Genomic DNA, 21,133 nt, shown 5'->3' on the forward strand with positions numbered 1-21,133 from the left:
GGGGGTTGAATACTTATCTCATCAAGATATACAGTATTAGTGTTTATTTCCCATTAATAAAAAATAAAAGTATTTTGTGTAGATTGATGAGAAAAAATGACAATGAAATCAATTTTAATCCCACTTTGTAATACAACAAAATGTGGAAAAAGTGAAGGGAGTGTGAATACTTTCTGAAGGTAACCTGTTCGATTATAAATGGTCTCTTCCGTCCTTGTGTCAAAGCTGGAAAAAGAGCTGACGCCAGAGAAAATGTACTAGTGAACAGACAGGAGAAACATGGATGCTGACATCAAGGTTACTGTCAACTAGAGGTCTAATGATTAATCGGTAATCTGCCTTTTTGGAGGCCGATTATGGCCGATTACATTGCAATCCATGAGGAAACTGCGTGGCTGGCTGACCACCTGTTACGCGAGTGCAGCGTCAAAAGGACCTTGCGGCTGCAATGAGCCAAGGTAAGTTGCTAACTAGCATTACATTTATCTTATAAAAAACAATCAATCTTCACATAATCACAAGTTAACTACACATGGTTGATGATATTACTAGGTTAACTAGCTTGTCCTGCGTTGCATATAATCAATGTGGTGCCTGTTCATTTAACAGCCTACTTCAACTTTGCCAAACGGGTGATTTAACAAAAGCGCATTCGCGAAAAAAGCACGTTCGCTGCACAAATGTACCTAACGATAAACATCAAYGCCTTTCTTAAAATCAATACACAGAAGTATATTTTTTTTTAAACGACATATTTAGTTCAAATAAATGCATGTTAGCAGGAAATATTAACTAGGGAAATTGTGTCACTTCTCTTGCTCAGTGCAAGCAGAGTCAGGATATATGCAACAGTTTGGGCCACCTGGCTAGTTGCGAACTGTTTCTTCCTAACAAAGACCGTAATTAATTTGCCAGAATTTTACACAATTATGACATAACATTGAAGGTTGTGCAATGTAACAGCAATATTTAGACTAGGGTTGCCACCCGTTTGACAAAATACAGAATGGTTCCGTATTTCACTGAAAGAATAAACGTTTTTTAAATGATAGTTTCCGAATTTGACCATATTAATGACCAAAGGCTCCTATTTCTGTTTGTTATTYATAATTAAGTCTATGATTTGATAGAGCAGTCTGACTGAGCGGTGGTAGGCAGCAGCAGGCTCGTAAGCATTCATTCAAAGAGCACTTTACTGCGTTTGTGAGCAGCTCTTAGCAATGCTTGAAGCACAGCGCTGTTTATGACTTCAAGCCTATCAACTCCCGAGATTAGGCTGGCAATACTAAAGTGCCTATAAGAACATCCAATAGTCAAAGGTATATGAAATACAAATGGTATAGAGAGAAATAGTTGATGCGTCATAATTCCTATAGTAACTACAACCTAAAACGTCATAACTGGGAATATTGAACCACCAGCTTTCATATGTTCTCATGTTCTGAGTAAGGAACTTAAACGTTAGCTTTTTTAAATGGCACATATTGCACTTTTACTTTCTTCTCCACTGTGTTTTTGCATTATTTAAACCAAATTGAACATGTTTCATTATTTAGTTGAGACCAAATATATTTTATTTATGTATTATATTAAGTTAAAATAAAAGGGTTCATTGTTCATTCAGTATTGTTGTTATTGTCATTATTACCAATATATATATATATATAAAAAATAAATACAATTAAAATTAAAAGGGTATATGTGTGGTTCGGGTTACTGGCGGCCGGGTCACGGGACGTCAGTCAGCCCAGTGACAACAGGCTCTACCTCAGGTGACAGAGCTGGTGTGGGACACAGACAGTGAGGAGGATGCGTACAGGTAGTAATGGGGTGTTAGGGATAGAGGTAGTCTTGGGGGCACCTGAGACCGATAGCTTTAAAACCTCAAGATGCTGTGCTCTCTAAACTGTGTTTAAAAACAAATGAAGAGTGTTCGTCTCGGACCAACAAATAATCAGCCAATATTCCTTTTATTTCATGCTCTTCAGAATCATATTGTCACTGTATAATCACACTCAGTGTGTATCGTTGGGGGTTATGTGGAGACACTTTAGCCGACTCAGAAGTCTGGCACTGACCTTTCCTCTCTAAAATATCTCTGCCTCACCTGAGTGTCTCTCAGGCATGGCTATCACTTTAATAATTCCTTTTCCTGTGGGCGTGTCCATGTTGGCACCACTGGAAGAAAGTGCCATACAGCAGATACACAGACTTCAGAAAACTGTCCTATTTGTTGGCTCAAAAAAGTCCATGAAAAGAATCCTACACCGCCATCTATTGGTTGTAAAATAGTATCACAACAGGTATATTATATTGTAGATACATTAATCTCGCCTGCCCTGCCACAGTGGATACCAGGGCTGATGGGTCCTGATTGAATACCTCTTCGTATGCTCTAATTGTATTAAATCTGGACTAAGGACTCCCTCTTAGGATTTTCTCTGGTGTGTGTGTAGTCTAGACTACAMACAAGCACACTTTTTAATTTAACTGGCAAGTCAGTTAAGAAGAAATTCTTATTTACAATGAAGGCCTACCCCAGCCAAACCCTAACGACGCTGGGCCAATTGTGCCCCGCCCTATGGGACTCCCAGTCACGGCCGGTTGTGATACAGTCCAGGATCAAACCAGGGTCTGTAGTGACGCCTCTAGCACTGTGATGCAGTGCCTTAGACCGCTGTGCCACTTGGGAGCCCACTTAGTGTCACTAAAATTTTAAAAAGCCACCTCTTTCTCCTTTCATTTCCTCTGCCTCTAAGCGAGGGGTGTCAAACATACGCGAGGAGGACCAAATCTGGCCCCCAGGTGGTTTGAGTAAAAAAAATACATAAAAATGACTAACACCAAATCGAAACTGTCTAGAATGGACCTGCATTTATACAGCTTCTTCACTGTATCCAGCTCTCTAATAATCACCGAAATTAAAATAAACAGTCAGTGCAACTGTGTTGGTTATTATAATTTTTTTTGGGGGGGAGTAATATTTAAGATACTCTTTGAAGAGGTAGGATTTCAGGTGTTTTCAGAAGATAGGCAGGGACTCTGCTGTCCTAGCTTCAGGGGGAAGCTGGTTCGACCCCGTTGAATACCGAATGCGGCCCCCGGAGTTAGACACCCCTGCTCTAAACTCAACCATCTCTGCACACCAGCCTCTTGACATCTTACAATGTATTTATTAAGGATCCCCTACTCTTCCTGGGGTCCAGCAACATTAAGGCAGTTACACTAGATTACCATAGTATGTGGACACCTGCACTCTCATTTGAAAATCATGGGCATTAATATGGAGTCCATAAGAGCATTAGTGAGGTCGGGCACTGTTGGACAATTAGGCCTGCCTCGCAACCGGCATTCCAATTCATCCCAAAGGTGTTTGATGTGGTTGAGGTCAGGGCTCTGTGCAGGCCAGTCAAGTTCTTCCACACCAATCTCAACAAACTATTTCTGTATTGACCTCACTTTGTGGATGGGGGCATTGTCATGCTGAAACAGGAAAGGGCCTTCTCCAAACTGTTGCCACAAAGCAGGAAGCACAGAATCATCTAGAATATCATTGTATGCTGTAGCGTTAAGATTTCCCTTCACTGGAACTAAGGGGCATAGCCCGAACCATGAAAAAGAGCCCCAGACCATTATTCCTCCTCCACTAAACCTTCCAGTTGGCACCATGCATTTGGGCAGGTAGCGTTCTCCTGGCATTCACCAAAACCAGATTTGTCTGTYGTACTTCCAGATGGTGAAGTGTGATTCATCACTCCAGAGAACAATGGTGGCGAGCTTTACACCACTCCAGCCGATGCATGGCATGGTGATCTTAGGCTTGTGTGTGGCTGCTCGGCCATGGAAACCAATTTCATGAAGCGCCAGACAAACAGTTCTTGTGCTGGCGTTGCTTCCAGAGGCAGTWTGGAACTCGGTAGCGAGTGTTGTAACAGGACAGACAATTTTTACGCGCTATGTGCTTCAGCACTCAGCGGTTCTGTTCTGTGAGCTTGTGTGGCCTACCACTTCGCAGCTGAGCTGTTGTTGGGCCTAGGATGTTTCCACTTCACAATAACAGCACTTATGTTACACCCCTGAAAAAGGGTAGAAAGAATCACGAGAGCGTGATACGGAATGTTTACTCATGGAACGTTTAGTGCAATGAGAAAAAGACCGCGAATTCTCCGTGAAYTTGAGTGGAGACCAGAGMAATCGATCTCAGGCTCATAGATTAAGAGCATTTAGTAGATCACAGATTAACACTTTTATCCACGACAACATAAAGTAATCAACATAACGTTTACACATTCCTCTCACAATTCGTACCCTTTGTATGCTTGACGGATTTTAACAGAATTATATAAATGTTATCAATCTATCAACTAATACTGAATGCATGATCTTCTTAACCTTAGATGTTTTAAGATCCTCACATACTATGAATTTACTAATACTTTTTAATGTATAACAGGCTATTAGTATTTCCTTTAACCTGTCACACTTACAGTTGACTGGGGCAGCTGTAGCAGGGTAGAATTTCGTTGGAAAGGTGGCAATAAGGCCATTCTACTGCCAATGTTTGTCTATGGAGATTGCACGGCTGTGTGATCGATTTTATGCACCTGTCAGCAACGGGTGTGGCTGAAATAGCCAAATCCACTAATTTGAAGGGGTGTCCACATACGTTTGTATATATAGTGTATTGTCTAAGTGAGTTTCAGAGATAGTCAGTATATGAATGTCATCTCTTACTAGCAAGTTGTTGATTTCATAAACCTTGTTTCTTAAGCTACATATGTTAATGTGGGCWATTTTTWGCACTTTTCTGGGACTYTTGATTGTTTTTATTGCTTTACCGGGAAGCTTATCAGAAGTAGACATGACAATGTTATTTATGTTTGAGCTCATGTTGCAGGGTGAGCTGCATACAGTGGACACCGCCTCAGTGCTTACAGTATAACTCTGGTTCATAGGCACATGATTACTGTATACAACAGCTGTAGGATCAACAGAGGCATTTAGGGGTGTTAGAGGGACATAAATTAGGTTACTTACATTGTGACTGCCAATGCCCCTGGGATAATGTACATTTGCTGCAGCATTAAGACAACTCAGCGACAGTGCTAGGGATTATCTGATCTGCTAAATCATTGTCTCAATGCAGCCTTAAAATGCGTGGATGGAGTCAAGGAGTCAAGAGGATTTGGATGCACTCCGTCATTCCTGTAGAGCATCGTCTGTTTCCAGAAGGTGTCAAAGTTATCTATAAAAGTTATTCCAACAGAGCTACAGTAATATTTTAGCCAGGTGTGTAATACAAAAAATGTCAGGCCAAGGTAAGCCTACACCAAACACACAATTCATTAGAATTTTTGTAAAATTCACAATGTGAAAAATGAATGTAAACTCATCTTATATAGAAATAGGATATCAATATATCAAATATAATTATCAACCACTGGGATCACTTTAAGTTTAGGTCCRTAATTTCAGAAAGTGAATAAAAATTCAATTAAAAAAACAATTGAAAATAAATGTCACTTTTTCCATCACAGACTTGTATATCAATTCCTATTTGATCTCCTTTCTATTTCTTACAAAATGTCTAATCTCATTTCCCCTCATACAATTGTGTGTTTACATCATTAAAGCAGCACCAACCCCTCCAAGCTGTTCTGTAATTGACTCAAAGTGTGGTAGTTGTGATTGCATAAGAAGAAAACATGTGCAATGTGCTCTAGAAAAYRCTCAATTGGGATTAGGACTTTTATTTATAACATGGAGGGAGGATTTGGGCGCTTCAGCCCCACAGCTCTGATATGGGACATCGAGAGAGAGAGGCTAGAGTGATGGCTGTGTTTAGGCCAGAAATAGAGTAGGGATTACATACTGTAAAACCATGGTATAAAATCATTTAGTTTCCACAAAACATACATGCTGCTATTGTAACATGTCCAATGAGAAATTTGGGATCAGGATTTTATGTTGTCATGATACTGTGTCAAATAAAATGTATTACAATTTCGTAAGACGGTAATTGAATTAACCTAAAACATGGTCTCAGCGGACTTACGTAACACAATTCATATGCACAGTGGTGATTGAAGTCTTTAAGTCTTGATCTGAATTTTCCACTTAATCTTGCATACTGCTGTATTACTTAACAATATAAGATAGTGTTTTGAGAGGATGACTTGGCATTTTATATGATTGGTTATACTGTATGATGCTTGTAATGCAAAGCAGTGTTTGCTTGGCTCATACAGTGCAATGACTAATGGCTCAGTGACATTTTAGTGGGGTCCATCTGTTTCATGTTTGTTATGTGACCACCACCTAGTGGAGAACATTAAAAGAGAGGGAGAGAGTGAGAAGGAGAGAGAGAGAGAGGGTAGGAAGTGAGAGAGAGGTGGAGAACAGACTTCCGCACAGTCTGAAATCAAACCCTCTTCTCCTAGACACTTTGTTGGTCTGAAAGGATCGGATGGATGTWAGCCATATCATTAATATTACAGCAGCTCCACCTAGCCCTCCATTCTCAGATCTAGGTTTACAGGACAGACAAGTGACAGAAGGAGGCTGGTTTTAGACTGGGCCAACACATTTCTTGGTCCACTTGGCTGACTCAAACCAGGGCCACGTTCAGTAGACAAACATTGTCGAACGTTGCAGATAGATATGCCATGAATAGGGCTGATGTGATTCCTTATTCTATACTGAACAAAAATATAAACGCAACATGAAAAGTGTTGGTCCCATGTTATATTAGCTGAAATAAAAGATCCCAGAAATGTTCCATATGCACAAAAAGCTTATTTCTCCCAAATGTTATGCACAAATTTGTTATCCTTTGCCAAGATAATCTATCCACCTGACAGGTGTGGTAAATCAAGAAGCTGATTAAACAGCATGATCATTACACAGGTACATCTTGTGCTGGGGACAATAAAAGGCCACTCTAAAATGTGCAGTTTTGTCACACAGCACAATGTTACAGATGTCTCAAGTTTTAAGGGAGCGTGTAATTGGCATGCTGACTGCAGGAATGTTCACCAGAACTGCTGCCAGAGAATTTAATGTTCATTTCTCCACCATAAGCCACCTCCAAAAGCGTTTTAGAGAATTTGTCAGTATGTCCAACTGGCCTTACAACCGCAGACCACGCGTAACCACGCCAGCCCAGGACCTCCACATATTTCTGTCTGTAATAAAGCCCTTTTGTGGATTTTTTGGGGGAAAAACTGGGCTGAGCCTGGCTCCCCAGTGGGTGGGCCTATGTCCTCCCAGGCCCACCAAAGGCTGCGTCCCTGCCCAGTCATGTGAAATCCATAGATTAGGGCCTAATTTATTTATTTCAATTGACTGATTTCCTTATATGATCTGGAACTCAGTAAAAAATTTGAAATTCTTGCATGTTGCGTTTATATCTTTGTTCAGTATACATGTCAGAGAGGCATGTTAGTAATATGCTATGTAGAACAATCTGAACGTTCCAAAACATTGCATCCTGCTGAATGTGCCCCAGTGTCAGTCTATAGGCCTACTGAAGGGGTGTACACTATATATACAAAAGTATGTGGACACCCCTTCAAATTAGTGAATTCAGCTATTTCAGCCACACCCGTTGCTGACAGGTGTATAAAATCAAGTGCACAGCCATGCGATCGCCATAGACAAACATTGGCAGTAGAATRGCCTTACTGAAGAGCTCAGTGACTTTCAACGTGGCACTGTCATAAGATGCCACCTTTCCAACAAGTCAGTTCGTCAAATTTCTGCCCTGCTAGAGCTGCCCCGGTCAACTGTGAGTGCTGTTACTGTGAAGGGAAAAGGTATAGGAGCAACAACGGCTCAGTGGTAGTGGTAGGCCACAGAAGCTCACAGAATGGGATCGCCGAGTCAGCACAAGAACTGTTCGTTGGGAGCTTCATGAAATGGTGTCGATGGCCGAGCAGCTGGCCACAAGCCAAAGATCACCATGCGCAATGTCAAACATCGGCTGGAGTGGTGTGTAGCTCGCCGCCATTAGACTCTGGAGCAGTGGAAATGCGTTCTCTGCACTTCACCATCTGGCAATCCAACGGACGAATCTGGGTTTGGCAGATGCCAGGAGAATGCTACCTGCCCCAATGCATAGTGCCAACTGTAGTTTGGTGATGAGGAATAATGATCTGGGGCTCTTTGTCATGGTTTGGGCTAGRCCCCTTAGTTCCAGTGAAGGGAAATCTTAACGCTACAGCATACAATTACATTCTAGACGATTCTGTGCTTCCAACTTTGTGGCAACAGTTTGGAAAAGGCCCTTTCCTGTTTCAGCATGACAATGCCCCCCGTGCACAAAGCGAGGTCAATACAGAAATTGTTTGTTGAGGTCGGTGTGGAAGAACTTGACTGGCTTGCACAGAGCCCTGACCTCAACCCCATCGAACACCTTTGAGATGAATTGGAACGCCGACTGCAAGCCAGGCCTAATCGCTCAACATCAGTGTCCGACCTCACTAATGCTCTTGTGGCTGAATGGAAGCAAGTCCCTGCAGCAATGTTCCAACATCTAGTGAAAAGCCTTCCCAGAAGAGTGGAGGCTGTTATAGCAGCAAAGTGGGGACCAACTCCATATTAATGCTCGTGATTTTGGAATGAGATGTTTGACGAGCAGGTGTCCACATACTTTTGGTCATAGTGTACTTTTGGCCATGTAGTGTATCAACAGTCTTATCACTGAGTCACAGACCTTGTCTCACAACAGACTCACAACAGACAGACACATTGTTCTATGATTCCATCCCAGTGTTTAATCTCATCATTAGGTTTCACGGGGGGCAGAGTTCACTTTATTCAGACAGCCATTCCAGTGAGAGGTATTGTAAGGGTCAGGGGTCATTCCCTGACCAGGATGGCACAACAGCAGTATCAGACTATCAGCTGCTGGAGAGTATAGAGAAGACCATTGTATGGTGTCAAATGCATGTAGACTAGTCTACAATAGTTTTTGCGACAACTGCATAACAGGACAAACGGACTATACAGTCGTGGCCAAAAGTTTTGAGAATGACACAAATATTAATTTTCACAAAGTCTGCTGCCTCAGTTTGTATGATGGCAATTTGCATATACTCCAGAATATTGTGAAGAGTGATCAGATGAATTGCAATTAATTGCAAAGTCCCTCTTTGGCACGCAAATGAACTGAATCCCCCAAAAAACATTTCCACTGCATTTCAGCCCTGCCACAAAAGGACCAGCTGACATCATGTCAGTGATTCTCTCGTTAACACAGGTGTGAGTGTTGACGAGGACAAGGCTGGAGATCACTCTGTCATGCTGATTGAGTTCGAATAACAGACTGGAAGCTTCAAAAGGAGGGTGGTGCTTGGAATCGTTGTTCTTCCTCRGTCAACCATTGTTACCTGCAAGGAAAMACGTGCCGTCCTCATTGCTTTGCACAAAAAGGGCTTCACAGGCAAGGATATTGCTGCCAGTAAGATTGCAACTAAATCAAACATTTATCGGATCATCAAAAAGCTTGTCCGGAGAAGACAAGGTGAGCGCTACCATCAGTCCTGTGTCATGCCAACAGTAAAGCATCCTGAGACCATTCATGTGTGGGGTTGCTTCTCAGCCAAGGGTTGAGAAGCCAATTCTCACAATTTTGCCTAAGACCACAGCCATGAATAAAGAATGGTACCAACACATCCTCCGAGAGCAACTTCTCTCAACCATCCAGGAACAGTTTGGTGACGAACAATGCCTTTTCCAGCATGATGGAGCACCTTGCCATAAGGCAAAAATGATAACTAAGTGGTTCGGGGAACAAAACATCGATATTTTGGGTCTATGGCCAGAACTCCCCAGGCCTTAATCCCATTGAGAACTTGTGGTCAATCCTCAAGAGGCAAACAAAAACCCACAAATTCTGACAAACTCCAAGCATTGATTATGCAAGAATGGGCTGCCATCAGTCAGGATGTGGCCCAGAAGTTAATTGACAGCATGCCAGGGCAGATTGCAGAGGTCTTGAAAAAGAAGGGTCAACACTGCAAATATTGACTCTTTGCATCAACTTCATGTAATTGTCAATAAAAGCCTTATGAAATGCTTGTAATTATACTTCAGTATTCCATAGTAACATCTGACAAAAATATCTAAAGACACTGAAGCAGCAAACTTTGTGGAAATTAATATTTGTGTCATTCTCAACTTTTGGCCACAACTGTACATTGTTTTGGAGCTCATTTCTGTAGATGATGGAAGTTTAGATTTCTGCACTGCTAATCTGAGTGGAAACATGCAAAGGTTTGTATTTCAAAAACACTTGGCAACTGTTTGGTTATTTCATTAAAACATTGTTTCATTGCTGTTTTATATATAAATGTTTATGTGCAAATGACAATTCATTCAATGTATGTATTATTTATTTATCACCTGTATTACATGAAAGAACTGTCGAACAATATATGAAATCAACTGCACATGCAATACTGTTGGTAGGCCTACATTGTTATAATATTGTCATCCAACAGAGGATGCTGATGGGCATTATGAAGGCAGACGAATACAGAGTGGGCGGTACAATAACAGAAAGGGAAGGCTTGTTGATAACTTTGAAACTCCATTAACGGCCCCTTTAAGAAAGAAAGTCTGCTGACATTTACGGAATTCCCTGGTCTGGCTTGCGAGTGCTATGGAATTAAGAGAGAGAGTGACTGGTTTCAAACGGTACTGATGGAGATCGCCTATACTATTATCTCTCGGGGGGAACTGGCATTCCTGCAAAACTAATCAAGGCTGCAGCGGGATGTAAAATCGTTTCTTTGGTTTACAAAAGAGCGGATTGCGATGGCGGGGCTGAGGCTCAATGAACAGCTTGTGGCTTAGCGGATCTGAGCAGGTGGACGCTACTGGATACATTCAAAGGCAATTCTCAGTGTTAATGAAACTTTGCTACGATTTACGGGCTGGGTAAGAAGAAACTTATTTTTTTTAAAGTTATAAATAATATAATGTAAAGTAGCCTAGCTCAAGTCTTTGCGTGTGGTGTTTATGTAAACGTCTGGCTTTTAGTTGGGTAATTCATGTATTTAATAGAGCGCAAGGGCTACTGTGCGTAGCCTGTCATTTACAATTTTAATTGAGAAATAGGAACTACAAGTAAATGAAAGTATTACAAATGAACGTTGCATCGCCATAGTTTCAATAATGAAGCGAAGACGAACATAACGGACTTGTTACGTTGTCACAACGGGCCAACACCTACTGTTGCTCACGCGCATTGTTACAAATCGTCGCGGGTACAGTGAAGCCATACAACACTGGTCCTTCGTACTCCGTCAATTATCACCGTGTTTTAGGCTCATCTTATCAGCTGTTTTATTTTTGTTTGCTGCGAAGCTATGACAGCTCTCAGTGCGTTAGCCTTTGATCATAACTCAGTTCCATTACACAAGTAATTGGACGAAGGCGTCTTCTGTAAGGGGAAGGTTTGTTAAGAACCCCGACGCTCTGTCTGAACATTAACATGCCTCGCTTGCTGTACGGTTTTGGAAGGACCTTCTCTTTCATATCAGAAAAAAAATATTTAAAGAAACAATGTTAAATTGATACACACCTTTTTATAGGGTTGGGGTTAGTGTTCCCACATGGCCATATCTCCATGTTACAGTATGTGCTTACAGAAGACATGGACCACCTGTGCTAATTAGCCATCTAGCATGCCCCAAACACCTGTCTGTAACAGAAGGCCGCCAGAAACATGTTGTCACTGAAAAATACTGTTGGCTGCAACTGGGATAAATCAATAAAGCCTTGTACACAATGAAGGCCTTATTGCCCATATCAKTTKTRTTTTTCAAATCCGTTTTGTAACACTGACTGTCCATAGACAAGTGACCTAATTGGATTTGTGTGTGTTCAGACGGCAGTTATTTGCTGACATGGCTACGCTAGTTGTCATAATAATGACAAGTGTGTGTACAGTGGTGTAGGCTGATTGGTGTTGGTGCTCAGGCTTCCTATCACTCAGAAGTTATGTAGTGAGCTAAGGTGAAAACAATGCCTGCCATGGATGTTTCCCAGTAAGAACACGTTTAAAGCCTCAAAGGATAAGATCATCCAACTTTAAAAACAAGTCAATTTTGGCAAGTCAAGGCAGTCAACTTAGTTAGAAAGCTATACAGCTACCTAACGTTAGCTTGTTATCACATATATTAATTTGTTTGGAAACCATTAACAAGCTAATTGGCTACCACATGTTATTGTCACTGTGATAGAGTAGGTAGTAAGCAACAAGAAATGCCAAATAAGTCTAAAAACCACAAGGGTAAAAAAAAATCWGATTTGACCATTCAGACAAAAGTCCCATGGCCAGGAAATAAGCACAAATCGCTTTCTGGTGTCCTCAGATAAACTATAGCAATATTATTTTATATTTTCTAAATAATAAGAATTGTTGAAATTGGGTTGTTTTTGTCCCTATTCCACTTAATTTGTAATAAAAATGACCAAACACTCAACTCCTTTACTAAAACATTTAAACATTTAGCCTAACGTTGACATTCATTCAGAATTCAGTCTCTGAATGAACAATCACATCTAGACCWCAGGTTCAGTGGGTCTGCAACCAGGAATAACATTGACAGGGGGTTTGTTGTATTTCATGTGAAACAAAACCTGTGAGGTGACTGTGCATAAAATAAATGTGATGCCTACAGGTGGGTGTGAGAGGTGTTAAGCACTTGCCAATGGGGGTTTCAGGAGGGGGTTCCGGGTGGGAGTTTTTAGTTTGTATTATTCTCAGAAATATCTGTCCATGTATCTCTCACCCTAAACCTAACAATGTCTGATTAATGTCTTTGTTTAATTCAACAATGTCCTATTTTCTATGCAAGTGTGGGGCCTTCCATCACTACTAAACGATGCCATTGACTATCCAGTTCCTAGAATKCTGTTCTCTTCTCAGAAAGTGCTGAATCAAACACACTAGGCAATGAGGGGAGCGGAGCTAAGTCAAGTCTCTGTGGCCGCTTCTCTTTTATTCAGTAGATTCACATCAGAGGTGGTAATCTCATTGAAGTGAGACATGACAACGCTCATGGCTGCCATTGCAATGGCTCTCATAGGAGTATACACTGATGTGCAGTCACGAGTACTGTGTGTCAATTCGCCTGAATATTTAAGGTGTGGGTGAGTGTCTTGAGTCTGTTTCGTCTAAATTTGTATATGTTTGACTGTGAGTATGATTACGCAGTACTTAAGATCTCTCTAGGTATATCCCATTGAAGAAAAACTCACTCTTCTCTGAACAACATTACAGCTTTACCCTATGGTACCCTCTCACCTCACCTTGCTCCTGCAACTGTCTAGATGCTTCACTAAGCTAAGCTGATGGTGGTGAGCTCTGGGCTATGGGGTCATTATCTGATGAGAGAATGTTACCTAAGGACTGATCTAATGTCAGCGGTTAATCAACCTAAATGGTCATGGTTAGGATTAGGGCAAAGGTAATCTGATTCTAGATCTGTGGTTAGGGGTAACTTCTACCTTGAGCATCATTAGCAGGGACTTAGTGACACACTGACCATAGAGGTGAGCAGAGGACTTCTAGAGATGCACATGAGGACACAACAAGCTTAGATGATGCCCACCTTGAGAGCCGGATCAGAATCCCCTGGCCAGAAAATGGCCTGAACTGTCCTATATAAAGCCCTGTGCCTCAATGTGTGTCATCCCTGTTGATCTGCTCTAATAGTGTCACCTGTTGGTCTGCTCAGATGCCCAGCATTTTACATTAGAGTGAAGGATCCCTTGGGGCAGGATCCCTTGAGCGAGTGAGCTATTGTGTCACTGACCAAGTTTGCACTAGCCCCTTACCACCCCCCTCAATACAGCCCAGGAGGTGTGTGTGCGGGGCCGGCTCCAGGCATAAGCGGTCTCTACGTTATTTACCATTCATTTCTATTGGGCACAACATAATCCGAACCAAAACAAACTGCAAATGCATCCAAGTTTGTAGAGTCACATGCTTGATGTAATCATTGCGTGCTAGGAGTATGGGACAAAATACTAAACTTTTGACAAAATGTAATCCACTAAGTGAAGTTGTCCAAAATATGTATGATACCTTCAAATGGGGGGGGACTAGATACAGAGTGAGAAAGTTGGAGGCATAAAAATGTTAACTTCTCCCGTTATTGGTAATGTTGAGAGATTAGCATGTTTTGATATTATGACCCCTTCAAATGGGGGGACTAGATGCATAAAGTGCTTTTATTTCTAAATGGTAGAACAGATATGTATGAAAATACCCTAAAATAAAATGACATTCTTTGCTGTTGCCTCATATAAAACATTTGATCTCAAGTTCAAAATACTGGAGTAGGCTATAGAGCCAAATTAAACGTTTTAGCTTCACTGCCTAAATAAATACGCAGGGGATKGTAGATCTAGGTCAAAAGGATTCACATTAATCAAGTCGTTAAGTCATATATTTTTGGTGACAGTGTTTGAAGTGAGAGGGTGATCGCCTCTTGTCTCCATCTCGCTCCACGCCTCGTTGTGATAATTTCCTAAGCAGTAAGAGATATGGCCCTGGATGATGGCTGATGACTCAAACACTGATGAGCCTTCGATGGATCTACCGCTAGATCTATATGGTTGTGTTCCAAATGGCACCCTATTCCCTTCATAGCTCACTACTTTTGAGCAGGGCCTATAGAGCTCTGGTCAAAAGTGCACTATATAGGGAATAGGGCACCATTTGGGACGTAGTCTCTGTCAGTAGGCTGTCTGAGTCAGAGACGACAAACACAATGATGAAAGGTGATAGTCTTTAACTGGATACTGGGGCAGAGATGATATCTTAAATGGAGTGATCTGTTACATTATTAGGATACTGTGGCTCCTGGCAGGCCTATATTTTAGTGCGTCTGTATGGTGTCTATTTATGCATCTTATTTATTTTTTTAAAGGCTTGTATTGGCCACACTCAACAATTGTCTTAACTTGTGCATCTGTGTTCTGTAGTGTTTAGGTACTTATTTATAAAAAACAACTTCTGATGCAAAGAAATTTGTCCCACCCTTTAATTTTCACTGCTTTTCAAAGGCGATCCTTTGACCCTTCTGTTTTGTCTTTTCAGAATTGCTGTACACCATGCTAAGGTAAAGCCACCGACGAGAGGGGTGTTGAACATGCTAAAGCGGCTGGACAAAATCAGGTTCAGAGGTCAGAAGCGAGACGACTTCCTGGATCTAGCAGAGTCCCCCAACGGATCCGACAATGAATGTAGCGATGACATCCTGCTGAGGACGAAGCCTTCACTCAAGTCACAAGACACGGAAGAACTAGGAGACCCTGTAAGTATTCATTCAGCTGTGTTCTTTGACTCAAATGAGACCATGAGCAGGGACAGAAGTTTTTCCTTTCAACGGGACCCGACCAGGAAAAACTCTGGGCCATAGTTATAGTCCGTATCAGGTGGTCTGGAAAAACTCTACGTCAGTGTTTCCCAACGGGTCATGAAATATTGTGTGGATGAAGGGCAGGTGGGTGGCGGTCGGGTTGAATAAACAGAAAACAATTTTTTTTAATTATGTATTTTTCTTGTGCAATTTAGATCTATAGGCTACRTTAGAGTTTTTTTCCTACATCATTTTTACGTTATGGAATTAGTGTGTAGGCCCTAAATCTTAGGCTTAACTTTACGCGTGACAGCCTACACACCAATTGCCAAGCTCTTGGGAATGGGCAGAAAAAGTTAACTTCGATACACTGAGGCAAAAAGGACAATGTCTGCGTTTAAAAAAAAATTCAATAAGAGAAAAGCTGCAAAATGGAAAGTTAAAAATAAAGAGAAGTGAGGGCCAGAAATGTAATGATTTGATGAAGTGTTAATAGAGGATGATAGCAGTGCCTATGTTGTGTGATGATTTGTGAGGCGCTTTACAAAAGGACTTCAAAAAGGCCTATGGCACATCAAGGGAACAGTAGCCTACTGTTCAGATGGGTTAAATGTAAACTGAAATCTGGTCACAGACTACACAGTGCATTCGGTAAGTATTCAGACCCCTTGACTTCTTCCACATTTTGTTACAGCCTTATTCTAGAATTGATTAAATATTTTTTTYCCTCAAATCTACATAATTCCCCATAATGACAAAGMAAAAACAGGTTTGTAGAAATGTTTTCCAATTTWAAAAAATTATGAAATATGACATTTACGTACAGTGATTCGTCCTTTTAAAAGTKGCAGCGTATTGCAGCACAGCTTGCGTGGTGCCGCTGAATTCTATGGCACGTTACTTAAGTGCCTGGTACCATTAATGCTAGTCCCCATGCTTGTCTCAGAGCAATGCGAAACGGTGGTAAAATAGTTGTAGGCTATTGCTTCAAATCCTATTGCTTCTAACTTCAATATGCTCTTTAAATAAGACCTACACCACTTTAAACAGCACATTACTCAACACTAGTGAGACTCATGTCGCTTACAGTATATCGAAAAATATGACGTGACTCTCCGCCAATAGTTACATATAGAGATTGGAGGATTCTAAAATTAAAACCAAAAGCCGCCTCATGGGTCTCCCGGTGGGGGCGGCACGAGTATTCTGTAGCAACTTTTTTGCAATGCGATGCGGTGACTTAGACCCTGTGTCACTGGGAGGCCCCATCCACAAGTATCAAAATACAAGAGGTGTTGGTAAAGGTATATTGTCCTGCTAAAGCCCATATTGGCTGTTATAATACTGTACATTGTAGAGGTCGACCGATTATGATTTCAACACCGATAACGATTATTGGAGACCAAAAAAAGCCGAAACGATTAAACGGCCAATTTGAAAAAAAAAAAAAAAAAAAATATATATATATATACAGTGGGAGAACAAGTATTTGATACACTGCCGATTTTGCAGGTTTTCCTACTTACAAAGCATGTACAGGTCTGTAATTTTTATCATAGGTACACTTCAACTGTGAGAGACGGAATCTAAACAAAAATCCAGAAAATCACAGTGTATGATTTTTAAGTAATTAATTTGCATTTTATTGCATGACATAAGTATTTGATAACCTACCAACCAGTAAGAATTCCAGCTCTCACAGACCTGTTAGTTTTTCTTTAAGAAGTCCTCCTGTTCTCCACTCATTACCTGTATTAACTGCACCTGTTTGAACTCGTTACCTGTATAAAAACACCTGTCCACACACTCAATCAAACAGACTCCAACCTCTCCACAATGGCCAAGACCAGAGAGCTGTGTAAGGACATCAGGGATAAAATTGTAGACCTGCACAAGGCTGGGATGGGCTACAGGACAATAGCAAGCAGCTTGGTAGAAGAGCAATAACTGTTGGCGCAGATATTAGAAAATGGAAGAAGTTCAAGATGACGGTCAATCACCCTCGTCTGGGGCTCCATGCAAGATCTCACGTCGTGGGGCATCAATGATCATGAGGAAGGTGAGGGATCAGCCCAGAACACACGGCAGGACCTGGTCAATGCCTGAAGAGAGCTGGGACCACAGTCTCAAAAAACCATTAGTAACACACTACGCCGTCATGGATTAAAATCCTGCAGAGCACGCATGGTCCCCCTGCTCAGCCAGCGCATTCCAGGCCCGTCTGAAGTTTGTCAATGACCATCTGGATGATCCAGAGGAGGAATGGAAGAAGGTCATGTGGTCTGATGAGACAAAAATAGAGCTTTTTGGCTAAACTCCACTCGCCGTGTTTGGAGGAAGAAGAAGGATGAGTACAACCCAAGAACACCATCCCACCGTGAAGCATGGAGGTGGAAACATCATTCTTTGGGGACTTTTCTGCAACGACAGGACTACTGCACCGTATTGAAGGGGGGATGGATGGGGCCATGTATCGCGAGATCTTGGCCAAAACAACCTTTCCCTCAGTAAGAGCATTGAAGATGGTCGTGGCTGGGTCTTCCAGCATTGCAACGACCTGAAACACACAGCCAGAGCAACTAAGGATTGCTTCGTAGAAGCATCTCAAGGTCCTGGAGTGGCCAGCCAGTCTCCAGACCTGAACCCAATAGAAATCTTTGGAGGAGCTAAAAGTCCGTATTGCCAGCGACAGCCCCGAAACCTGAAGGATCTGGAGAAGGTCTTGTTGGGAGTGGGCCAAAATCAATGCTGCAGTGTGCAAACCTGGTCAAGAACTACAGGAAACGTATGATCTCTGTAATTGCAAACAAAAGGTTTCTGTACCAAATATTCAGTTCTGCTTTTCTGATGTATCAAATACTTATGTCATGCAATAAAATGCAAATTAATTACTTAAAATCATACAATGTGATTTCTGGATTTTTGTTTTAGATTCCGTCTCTCACAGTTGAAGTGTACCTATGATAAAAATGACAGACCTCTACATGCTTTGTAAGTAGGAAAACCTGCAAAATCAGCAGTGTATCAAATACTTGTCTCCCACTGTATATATAATATATATTATAAAAAATAAAATATTTTTATTTATTAATATTTTTTGGTTGTTGTAATAATGACAATTACAACAATACTGAATGAACACTTTTTTTAACTTAATATAATACATCAATAAAATAAATTTAGCCTCAAATAAATATGAACATGTTCAATTTGGTTTAATAATGCAAAAAAAGTGTTGGAGAAGAAAGTAAAAGTGCAATAGTGCCATGTAAGAAAGCTAACGTTAAGTTCCTTGCTCAGAACATGAGAACATATGAAAGCTGGTGGTTCCTTTAACATGAGTCTTCAATATTCCCAGGTAAGAAGTTTAGGTTGTAGTTATTATAGGAATTATAGGACTATTTTTCTCTCTATACGATTTGTATTTCATAACCTTTGACTATTGGATGTTCGTATAGGCACTTTAGTATTGCCAGTGTAACAGTATAGCTTCCATCCCTCTCCTCGCCTACCTATGCTCGAACAGGAACACATCGACAACAGCCACCCTCGAAGCAGTGTTACCCATGCAGAGCAAGGGAAACAACTACTCCAAGTCTCAGAGCGAGTGACGTTTGAAACGCTATTAGCGCGCACCCCGCTAACTAGCTAGCCATTTCACATCGGTTACACCAGCCTAATCTCAGGAGTTGATAGGCTTGAAGTCATAAACAGCTTGAAGCATTGCGAAGAGCTGCTGGCAAAACGCACGTAAGTGCTTTTGAATGAATGCTTACGAGTCTGCTGGTGCCCACCATCGCTCAGTCAGACTGCTCTATCAAATCATAGACTTAATTATAACATAAAACACACAGAAAATACCGAGCCTTAGGTCATTAATATGGTCAAATCCGGAAACTATCATCTCAAAAACAAAACGTTATTCTTTCATGAAATACGGAACCGTTACGTTATCTAACGGGTGCATCCATAAGTCTAAATATTCCTGTTACGTTGCACAACCTTCAATGTTATGTCATAATTACGTAAAATTTGGCAAGTTCGTTTCAATGAGCCAGGCGGCCCAAACTGTTGCAATAACTCTGCGTGCAATGAACGCAAGAGAAGTGACAAAATTTCACCTGGTTAATATTGCCTGCTAACCTGGATTTTCTTGAGCAAATATGCAGGTTTAAAAAATATATACTTCTGTGTATTGATTTTAGAAAGGCATTGATGTTTATGGTTAGGTACACGTTGGAGCAACGACAGTCCTTTTTCGCTAATGCGCACTGCATCGATTATATGCAACGCAGGACACGCTTAGATAAACTAGTAATATCATCAACCGTTTGTAGTTATAACTAATGATTATGATTGATTGATTGTTTTAATAAGATAAGTTTAATGCTAGCTAGCAACTTACCTTGGCTTTCTTATTGCATTTGCCGTAACAGGCGGCTCTTCGTGAGGCAGTGGTTAGAAGCGTTGGACTAGTTAACCGTAAGTTGCAAGATTGGAATCCCTGAGCTGACAAGGTAAAAATCTGTTCTGCCCCTGAACAAGGCAGTTAACCCACTGTTCCTAGGCCGTCATGAAAATAAGAATGTTCTTACTGACTTGCCTAGTTTAAATAAAGGTGTAAAAAAAAAAAGAGGCAAAATCGGTGTCCAAAATTACCGGTTTCCGATTTGTTATGAAAACTTGAAATCGGCCCTAATTAATCGGCCATTCCGATTAATCGGTCGACCTCTAGTACATGGTGTCCAGGTCAGGATAACCAAAGCATTTCTTTATTAAAGACTATCAGAAAGAATGTTGGTACTTATTTATTTTGATCCAAAGCCATGAATGAGTGAGTCACTCAGCTTTATGTAGGTGCCGCTACATGACTGTGCCATCAACTTGATAATATCTAATGATATTTTGGAGGTTATTTAAAAAAAATAAAAAAATAAAGTGACCGATTGTAAAGTGAATAAAGACCAAAATAATATTTGTATTTGTATAGGCCAAAACATTTCTTTCTGTTTTTAGAGGGAGAGAAACAGTGGGCCAATTGTGCACTGCGCTATTGGACTCCGAAGTTGGATGTGATAAATAATACTTTTTGTTGTATTATTTGTTTTGTCTTTTCTGGTGGATTAAACTGAAATTGCAACCAATCACGACCGGTTGTGATACAGCCAACCTAAGAAATACATTTGACGATAGAATTCTCCCCCTACCCGCCTAGGCAAGTCTATTGTCCAGCTACTTGCTAATAGCCATAATGGCGCTGTACAACGTGACCATGTGTGTTAGAAATAGTATTTTCCAGTAAGCAACMAWTTGTTTACCTTTATTTGGCAACTTTGTTCCAATATTTCTGTAATTCAGTAATATGTATTCCCATAGTAATTAGTTATAGATCCGTAACTAAATTAACATCGGCATTTTGAAAGAGTATTTWWATTTTATTAACGAATGCATAAAAATGCCATTTAGTTACGTTGTCTTAGTTTGAACGTGCAGACTGACACGAAGAACAGCGGGAACGTTTTCCTAGTCGGCGCCATTATTAGTGCAATGCCCCTTAAAGTGTTGCTCTGTGCTACCCAGTGTGGTGGGGGTCCACATCCCTCTCCCTTCCCCATGGGCTAGGTCTGTCTTCTGTGCGCGGCTCTACGGCCCATCCCGTGCCCCCTGCCCTCGTGCCTGTATACTCGTGCGCTTTCAGTGGATACAGCTGGAGAACTGCAAGGCAATCCCATTGTGCGCCACTCGGGAGCCATGAC

At 41.1% G+C, this 21,133-nt stretch overlaps 1 protein-coding gene across 2 annotated transcripts in view; it reads left to right on the plus strand.

Annotated features, from left to right (window-relative positions):
* The first annotated feature begins 10,607 nt into the window (after positions 1-10,607).
* Positions 10,608-21,133, plus strand: part of LOC111951260 (GRAM domain-containing protein 4) — a 67,752-nt gene continuing 57,226 nt past the window's right edge. For both annotated transcript variants that reach the window (XM_023969303.1, XM_023969310.1), the window contains exons 1-2: positions 10,608-10,941; positions 15,116-15,332. In XM_023969303.1, the coding sequence (XP_023825071.1) occupies positions 10,838-10,941; positions 15,116-15,332 (321 nt within the window). In that variant the 5' untranslated portion in view covers positions 10,608-10,837. The remainder of the gene's footprint in view (positions 10,942-15,115; positions 15,333-21,133) is intronic.

This window comes from Salvelinus sp. IW2-2015, linkage group LG3 (assembly GCF_002910315.2).
Source record: "Salvelinus sp. IW2-2015 linkage group LG3, ASM291031v2, whole genome shotgun sequence".
NCBI classification, from domain to species: domain Eukaryota; kingdom Metazoa; phylum Chordata; class Actinopteri; order Salmoniformes; family Salmonidae; genus Salvelinus; species Salvelinus sp. IW2-2015.